This window comes from Aristolochia californica, unplaced genomic scaffold (assembly GCF_029961685.1).
Source record: "Aristolochia californica isolate CCGP_79_NKW_82.1479 unplaced genomic scaffold, dmAriCali1.0.hap1 SCAF_15, whole genome shotgun sequence".
Classification (NCBI taxonomy): domain Eukaryota; kingdom Viridiplantae; phylum Streptophyta; class Magnoliopsida; order Piperales; family Aristolochiaceae; genus Aristolochia; species Aristolochia californica.
Genome location: NW_027181826.1, coordinates 19,774,608 through 19,783,745, shown reverse-complemented (window position 1 = coordinate 19,783,745; position 9,138 = coordinate 19,774,608). Strand labels below are relative to the sequence as shown.

Genomic DNA, 9,138 nt, shown 5'->3' with positions numbered 1-9,138 from the left:
TTCACTAGAAAAAAAGTGAAGAGAAAGGATTTGAAGCTTTGCAGCTTAAAATGGACTGCCTTTTGTTTGGTAACCTTATATTGTAGCTTTCTTTATATCCAGAGAGTGGGTAACATGACCCAATATGGGGATTTTTTACTGGGAAATTCACAAGTCATCTGTCTCTAACACTGTATTCTAGTTTGAGTTTGTTTTCTTCTGATCATGTCGAAGGGCAAGAACTGTTCTTGGCAAGGAGAAAGATGACAGAACTGGGTCTGCTGCTCCAACTTTGAGTCTGTAAATGTAGGACACTCCTACTAACAGACTTTTGCCCAGAGTTGTGTTAATGCTGTCAAGTTTAATTTCAACCATTAGCGTTTATATTCTTTGCACAGCAATAGCAAAAGGGGGGAAACTATTTTGAGTGAATGCGTCTGAGAGAGAGAAAGAGAGAGAGAGAGAGGAGTTGGTCAAGATCATCATCTTGGAGTAGGGACCCAGAGAAAAGCTGTTCCATACTAATAATTCTGACCCAAGTGTTAAAATATGAATAGAAATAAACATCTTGATAAGCTCTCGAACCATAATACATTCACTTCCAAACATCAACACACTCTGGCTTACGACTTCCATGGAAAATCTCACATGTCTGAGACCTAAAAAGGAAGGAAAAACTATTACACCAATTTTCTGACACAAGGCCTGTCCATCTTGTTTCTCTGTTAAATTCTGAAGGGAATAAACGAGGGGTTAAAGAAGTTCCCTTAAATTAAAGCCCCCAGAAAAACCTTACATAGCTGTTAAGGTTATCTAACAATGGGGTGAAGAACATGGTTAATTTGATGAAACGAACCATGAAAAAAGGGGGGGAACTAAAAAACCTCTCTGCAAAACAAACCTTTGCAGCAAACAGGATGCCTTGGTGGGAGCAAAAAATGGAATCATATAGGCCTTGTGTTACAGAAAGAAAAAAGAAAGGCTTAGAGGACGGAAACTGGAAGAGGCTACCATTATTCTAGTTTCAGTAAGCTGTCTATGACTAGAAGAAGCAATCCTATTGCCATCTTCCCCTATACACAGGTCCGTGAAAGGTTTCACATGAAATTGCTGAACGCTGCGCGCAGGTTCTTCACAAGGTCCTTCACTGTCATGCAAAATTTCTCCTCCATCTGCAAAAAAAAAAAAAAAAAAAAAAGGTTTGAGTTCCTCATTCCGATAAGTCGTGAAAGAATGAATATAATGATCTTACGAACTGCATTTGGTCTCTTCCGTTATGTTTTAATTTTCAGTAAATGATCATTTACTGTTTATTTGTAAATCCTTGCATGAACTTACATAAAACGAAGCGGAATAAGGGGGAGTTGATCTGCAACTAATCGTAAAGAAACTTAGTTACCTTTGCAGTCACGGTTATATCCAGAGCAGAATTTGCAAAAGGCGCAGAATATGCGTTAACTATCGACAAAGAAAGTTTTTCAATCTCGGCAAGGGCTTTCACCAGAGTTCCTTTCCGATTCTCACAGTGGATTCTGATGAGAATGTCTTTGTCAGATACTCTAGCTTCAATTTCGGGGAGGGCCTCATCCGACCTTCCATCAAAGTTCTCCTCAGTGGAAGAGATATCATCATCCACTGAGAGCTGAGATTTCTTGATGAATACCACCGATTCTATGGTTTTCTTCACCGCCTTATCCTCCAATGTCTTCACTCTCTCCTGTAATTGTTTAACGTACTTGATTGAATCCGCAAGCACGGACGCCTTGTCCATCTGCGAATTGGATAAAAAGAAATTTCAGTGTAAGATCATCTGAAATTAACAACATAATGAACTGAAAGAAGAAATTAACCCAGGTGCAGAATTATTCATGAAGTCGTCCTCTCACAGTTTCTCTCCCTGAGTCTCTGTTCTTTTATTCTTCAGTTTTAGCGAAACTAGTGCAGCACGAAGAAGAGAATCCCATGTTAGCTAGAGAGGGAACTATACCTTCTTTAGACCAGGAATGATAGCCGATAGAGCGATGAACCTTTGGCTGAGCTTCTCCCTTCGCTTCCTCTCAGCTATTATATGATCCTGAGTATGAGAAGGTGGCCTGGTTGTGACTGTAGTAACCCTCTTCGACCCCTGACCAGCTTTAGACATGTAGCTATGATTCATATGCGACCCAGCTTGGGAAATCAAAATCTCGGACTGAATATTCGAATCTGTGGGAGAAACCATCTCATCCTTGGGCTTGACACCCACAACCACATTTCCGTAGAAAGTCTGATGATTATGGGAGGAACTCTGATTCCCCCCGAAAGAAAGAATATTAGGTGAAGAGTTGTCTGCGGTTAGGACCTGGTCAATGGTGTGGGAATTCCAGCTGGTGGTCTTGAGCAGTTTGGAGGGTCGCTCGACTCCATTGTGAGAACCTTCCATGGATGAGCAGCTGAAAGTTGTGGAGCACCTTGGGGTCAAGGAAGGGTAAGAACTGTAACTCTCTGAGGAGAAAGAATGGCGGAAGTCTTCTCCCATGGCAGTAGCTATCTGCTGCGAGGTGAAAGGATCCAAAGAGTTCATCTCGTACTGCTGGATGAAGGTGGAATCTTCTATTCCCTGCAAGAATTGCACAAGAGAAACTCCACTAAGGTTAAGATGGAATCAGCCGGGGATATTACGGTTGGATCAGATCATGTAAGGAAGCCAATCATAAGAGGCTCCGTTATTATTTTTTATCTTCTCCCTCACTATAATGCATGGACGTTTCCGTGCATGATTATGAGGATTTATTATGAATCTGGATCTATCTACGGCAGATTATGTAAGGAAGTCAATCGGGAGGAGAGCTCCATTAGTAAAAACAAAGGAAGTAGATATGAACACGTGCCCTGTAGATGAAGCCTCCTTATTGACTTCCTCGCATACATGATCTGTCCGCCATTAAAAGCAAGCATCTCCATCTCTTTCAAGCGAAATAACTGATCTAGTGATAATCAGTATAGAGAGGAAAATCGGGTTTTTTGTCTTACCAGTTCAGATAGCCATCTCGATGAAGAGATCTCCATTGATTTCCGGATCCTTGGAAGCTGGAAGTAAAAAACAAGTTCAGGTCAACTCACTCTTCTCTGGTGTAGATCCATGAAAAAAGTCGGAGAAAGAAAGTAGTGCAAAGAAGGGGAAAGGCTTTGCTCAAAACAAGTTATATATCAAATCGAAGATCATTCGGTGTAAAACCCAGCAGACTCTTTTGCACTCGCAAGTAAAAATACAATCTCATCATCTCCCAATCAAGCTGAATAGGGGAAAGAAAAACAATCATTGAGAAATTCCAAGAAAGAAGAACAACTAGAAAGATCTTCGAAAAACTAAACTCAAGTAAAAGAAAGAAAAGAAAAAAAAAAAACTGAAGACCCATTTGGTCAAATCCCAGCATAAAAACCCAATAAACTCAGCCGAGCGACGTCGACCCAAAACCCTGAGTAAGTTGCTTAAGACGAAGAAGAAGAAGATCATGAAAAAGCACTAGTTCTCACCTGGTCGGAGACGTGAATCTTCTGTTGCTCCAAAGTGAGAACAGAAAGCTTCACTTTGTGCTATTTTTATAGCGGAGAAGGTCGAAGCCAACCCCTCCCACGTGTGAACGTCTCGGCGCCTCCGTTTTTTTCTTCTGTTACTGCTGTTCAAAGGATGACTTCATTAAATAAAACTTTCCTCCACACGGTTTGAGGATTGCTGCTTACAGCAAGACGCCGTCAGCGCATGTTCTTACTTGAAAATTCCAAATCGGCCCTGGTGGAGAGATTTTCAATTCAGAATAAAAAACGGATCGTTTCAGTTTTCTCTCCAGAGTATCTTTCTTTTTCTTTTCCAGTTTTCTAATTCGAAAGATGAATCTGAGATTAATAAATTAAGGGGACTTCACTCTTTTTAGCCGGAGGAGACGGAGCTTACAGAAACGATTGTAAAGGCATGCGGAGTTGGTCGGTCAGGACGGCGGAGTCCAACTACAGTTAACGTGTAGCAGGTCTGGGTAAAATGAGAAATTAATGGCATTCAAGGAAGACGAATTAGAGAGATTAGTTGGTTAATGATTCTTTTTTATCGAAGGAGAGGGGTTCACTAGCCGTTAACATGTCTAGAACAGTTGGAGCTGGCAGTGGTGGATGACGGAGGATCAGTGCAACAACATTGAGGCCAGCCTTACAAAGCTTGATTCATATAGTTTACTATTCAAAGCATGGATTTAAACTCTCCATAGTAACATTGAGATTTGTTGAATCCAAATAATGCTAGTTTTTTTGTATTATACTAAGATGATATTGTGAGAGCTAGGTGGTTCCAGTCCACCTAGGTTAGGTTCCGTCCACCCCTGCTCCACCTGGGTTAGGTACTTGATTTTCCGCACTTAATAGACCGGTCTTTTGGGTTGTATTGGCTAGGCGTTTGACATGGTATCAGAGTTGGGCACCACGTTCCGCGTTCGAATCCCGACGGAAGCGGTAGGGAACGGGAATGGTGGGTGTCAGAGCTAGGTGGTTCCGGTCCACCCCTGGTTGACCTGGGTTAGGTATTTGGCTTTCCGGTCTTTTGGGTTGTATTGGATAAGCGTTCTTATGCACCTTACATGACCTCTAAAGTTGATCCAACAACCCTATTTGCACCTGTTAAAGATGTAGCTTAAAAGAAGTGAGATCTACTCTAAAACCATGGAGAAACAAAATTGAATGTGAAGAAAACAATGGAAGATGACACAAAGTTTGAATTGATATTCTCACTTAAATATGTTTTATGGATCCTTTGATTAGGTCCTCGCAAAAATTCTACCATATCAATTTATCGATCAATTTATATGACCATCGAGGAACTTATTCAGTGACTTTCTCTACTTCAATAGAGTTTTTTTTTTCTAATCGTTTCATCAGTTCAATATTTATGCAAATTACTTGTTGAGATAGATTATTAGATATTATGAGGAAAATAAGATCCATCATGATTTGCTCGAGTGTCCTTATTTTAGAGAGAATCAAGTTTGGGTGTTTCCCCATTGACATTAATGGTTCGTGTCTTGCTCTATAATGTGTCACACGGGAGACAAATTTGTACATTGAAAGAAGTGGCAAAACAAATGGTTGCATGTTGTCATGCTCAATCATAACTAAGTTGTAGCTTACCTATTTTTCACTTTGCTACAAGGGAAAGATCAAAGTACTGAACTTTATGGAATGTGGTCCACATTTACATTATCATTCTCTAGGTGTTTTTTTAGAGAATTGGAACCATATGGGTAGATTAGAGAACAACTAAGCTACCACTAATAATTCACCGAATCGATATATAATAAACAAAATATTGATAATAAAAGAAGAAACTCATAGACTTCTCCGTGTTTGTGCATTAATCCTCTCAGTTTGTTTTTCTATTATTTCCAATTGGAACGATAAGAAAATCATTTTCGCCTATCCCCTTTTAAGTTGTTGTTGTCGAACAAGAGGATTCGAGAGAAATTTTCGATAGCTTACAAAAAAGTCACGCCCTTGCCCTTGTAAATTTTTCCAATGGTTTCCTATTGCCACAAACATATCCTAAAAAATGTGGATCACTTAAAAGATTACAGTGATTGTTTTGCAGTAGCTAGTTTGGAGGAAGTAAACTATTGAAACTTTTGATTCCTTCAAATCACTAATTGTATAAAAAATTCCATGAAGCTTAGATGAGCACTCCATTGGTTGCAAATGGTCTTAGCAGAAGAGCTTCCAGTGGCGTGTAAATGGTTCTCAGTAGCTTACCCATTCCCACTCTCTCTGTCTCACCGTCACCAAGTCCTCATTCCTTCCATTTTTGGGGCCACCAAACAAGTTTTAGTTCAAGCAAAAAACCTACCTTTCTCTCTTCATAGTCGACTCCCAGGGCTTTAGTTACCTCTCTGCATCTCTCACTTCTGAACCAGGCATGTGCTTTCCAATCAACTAGAAAAGTTTAGAAAAAGAACAAGTGCTAAGCTGGGTTTTGTTAGGAAGGATAATAGAACGATATGACAGAAAGACAAGGAGCACGTTCTCACTATTTTAATCCCATTACACCCAAAATTTTAGTAAATGTGTTTAGATTAGTGCAAATTAAATTTCTGGAATGACCTCTATAATTTGTAAGAATACGTTTGGTTGTTTAGTTGTTTGCTCCTGTCTTACCCACCAAAAATTAAGAATGCAACTCAAGTAGGCTTGATACAACTTTAGGGGAGGTTAGTCAATATTAAAGTTGAAGTTGAAGTTAGACTTCAAATTCAAGGCAATGATTTAATTCAACTTAAACTTCAAGTTGGGTGTTAGTGCCCCAAAATGAAAACAAAGTTCAAGTGCACTGAAAAACAGATTCCAAATTTAATGCCCCAAAATAAAAAATATGTTGTAAATAAGAGAATAAGTAGTTTTTTATAATATATTTAAATAAAACATATACCTAAACAGATAACTAACCAAAATAAACATGGTTACTACACTAATAAGTGATTTAATGTAGCATTAAAATATATTAATATACTAATTAATGAAATACTATATTATATTAATTAATGAAATACTATAGTATTAAATCAACAACGTTGTCTTCCTCACGACGCCGATAATGGCAGGGAGAATGGCGGGCCAACAGGCAACAATGACGGAGGCGGTGCTCCGATGGTACGCCAAGAGGGAGAAGAGAGGGAGGCCGAGAGGCTCTGCGCTGCGATGGAGAGGCAACAAGCAATTGCGACGGTGGCTGAGAGGGAGAAAAAAAATTCAAGGGAGGAAGGCTGAGAGAGAGAAGAGACGAAGGGAGTGCGAAGACGAGAGGAAGAAGAGAGCGGGAGAAAAAATAATTCCGGGGAGGAAGGCCGAGAGGGAGAAGAGAGCGTGAGAGAGAAAAAAAAAATTGTCGGGGGAGGAAAGACGTGTCTCAAAATTTTGCTTCAAGTGAATGATTCGAAAGTTTGGGCTGAATCATGATTCCACGATTTTAGTATGAGACAATTACCTGTGTTTTTCAGATGACATTGGCGCTAGTGCACTACTAACGGCCTAATTGAATGAACTATGTAATACGCGTAAACTTTATTTCAACTTCACTGTTGATTAACCTCCCCTTCGGTAGTGCTGTATTGAATCATATTTCTAAAATTAAACTAGGGTTTTGCTTGGATGGTTTAGAGGTAGAGGAGGCAATGTAGCTTGAACATCTCTTTGGCTAGTAAACCCTAGTGCCCCTTGCTTCCAATATGGGTTAGAGGTTTGACTGAAATCTTCTTATGCAATAGAAATTTTTTTATATGGCAGCTGATCTAATCTCATGTGATAATTATTAGTAATTTGTCTTCTTTGTGCATGAGTGAAAAAAAAAAGTCTTTGGAAGTTTACCGGGTTGTGGCTGTACCGTTGACATTCTCGCTGAAGGCTACTCTTTCCGTTGTCCACCTAGCTTAATATAGCTTGTTTTTCCTTTCAACTAAAACGGCCAGCATAGTCAATCTTCTTGAAATCATAGTTTTTATGATACCAGAGCAGGTGCTCATAACGTGTGTCTCTGATCTTGAAACCTTTAGTTATGTCCGGAATGCAAGGAATTAAGAGCTTTTGAAAGTTATAAATCGTGGCCAGCCACTTCTAAAAATCTCTACGAACAGTTTCAAATTATTAGTCCAAAGTTTCTGGGATCTTCCGTGTTTCCAGCTCCGTCCATGGAAACTTGGACTAATAATCATTTTTTTTCAAACACAGCAGTAATTTGAAAGGCTCTTCTCGAGATTGCTGATCTGATTAAAAACTATTAAAAACTAAAACATGATTATCAAAATATTATATTCTTGTGACGTTGTCGACTGGGTTAGAGGCTATTTTAATGTCTACAGCTCGGAAGATTTGGCAGGTAGAAAAATATGGAGAGATGGTGCTGTCGAAGTATGATAAGATCGATTTATTTAAATGGGATACGACAAGAGACGTTAACATAGCCAGGAAGAAACCAAGCTATCTACCCCCGACCCCCTCCATCATCTTCTTTCCTTACTAAGCTTTTCACGTATTACCAGTCCAAACCCTTTATTTTCATTGATTTCCCAAAAGAGAAATGACGGGCACTCTCGCACTCAATTTGGGCATACTCAGTAGAGTTAGACTCGGATTTTTCCGACTTATTTTGGGTCAGGAGCCTGTCTTTGAGTTTTGGGAGTAACAACCGATTGAAGCAAACCTGGTTTAGACAAGTTAGACAGCTTCGTTTGAAAAGATGAACCTTCCAGAGGTGGCAAACCATGAATGCTTCTAGAAAGCCTGGGAGGAGAAGGAGAGGTGACGAGGACGAGGGGCACTACTGTGTGTCAAGAGTATTATAAGAGATACGGATCTTTCCTCGTAACCTTCCAAATACAGGGAATGAAGATATGATAAATGTGGTGAATTGGTGATTAGCACCCCACTTTGACATCAGAGAAGAGGATTACGATCTTAATTTCCCCATCAACAGCAATCATGGATCAGAGGATCCCAGAAAGGACAAAATGAAGTTTCCTGCTACCTTTGACCAGATGTAGAGAGAGAAACAGAGGAAGACTGGGTTCTAAATATTACAGATACCATTAAATTTAGTACAGTATCTTCTCTTAGCATTTCTGTTCAGATGACATTGAAAACAGGTAGTTGGGACTTAGGAGGGATACTTTGCTTGATAATCCCACAAACCCATCTCAATCAAAACCAATTAAAAATATTTATAACGTATCGTTTCACCAACTTATCTCTTCCAACTTGGTATTGTTTGTTTTTGTTGGGAACCTAATATGAAATCTCTTTGGATAATGCTTGTACCTAAGAGAGAAGTAGACATTAAAAGATTTGCATATTTGAGGAATCTTTTTTCTTCATTTCGTAGGTTTTATAAATTTTGAGGTTTTCTATGCCAAGAGATATGAGGAAGAATCTTCTTAGTTTATTCTAGCAGTGCTTTCCAACCTCAGATCTATTTCAAGCTCCTGATCAACAGAATCTTACGTTGGGACTTGTCTGAGAGATGATGCTCCCAAACACAAATGGGTTATTCAGATGATTGAAGAGATGATGAGGGTACAATGTAATCTCATTCTAATTAGTTGTAGAAATTAAGGTGGCTTGAGCAGGAGGTGAATGAGATTTTATCTGCATGAA

General features: G+C 39.4%; 1 protein-coding gene across 1 annotated transcript; it reads right to left on the bottom strand.

Annotated features, from left to right (window-relative positions):
- Positions 1-1,076: 1,076 nt before the first annotated feature.
- Positions 1,077-3,027, bottom strand: LOC137952377 (transcription factor bHLH25-like). Its single transcript, XM_068799531.1, has 4 exons — positions 2,992-3,027; positions 1,967-2,578; positions 1,379-1,750; positions 1,077-1,151 (listed from the first exon to the last, which is right to left on the bottom strand). The coding sequence occupies exons 1-4, from the start codon at positions 3,025-3,027 to the stop codon at positions 1,077-1,079; spliced, it is 1,095 nt and encodes a 364-aa protein (XP_068655632.1).
- Between the last annotated feature and the right edge of the window lie 6,111 nt (positions 3,028-9,138).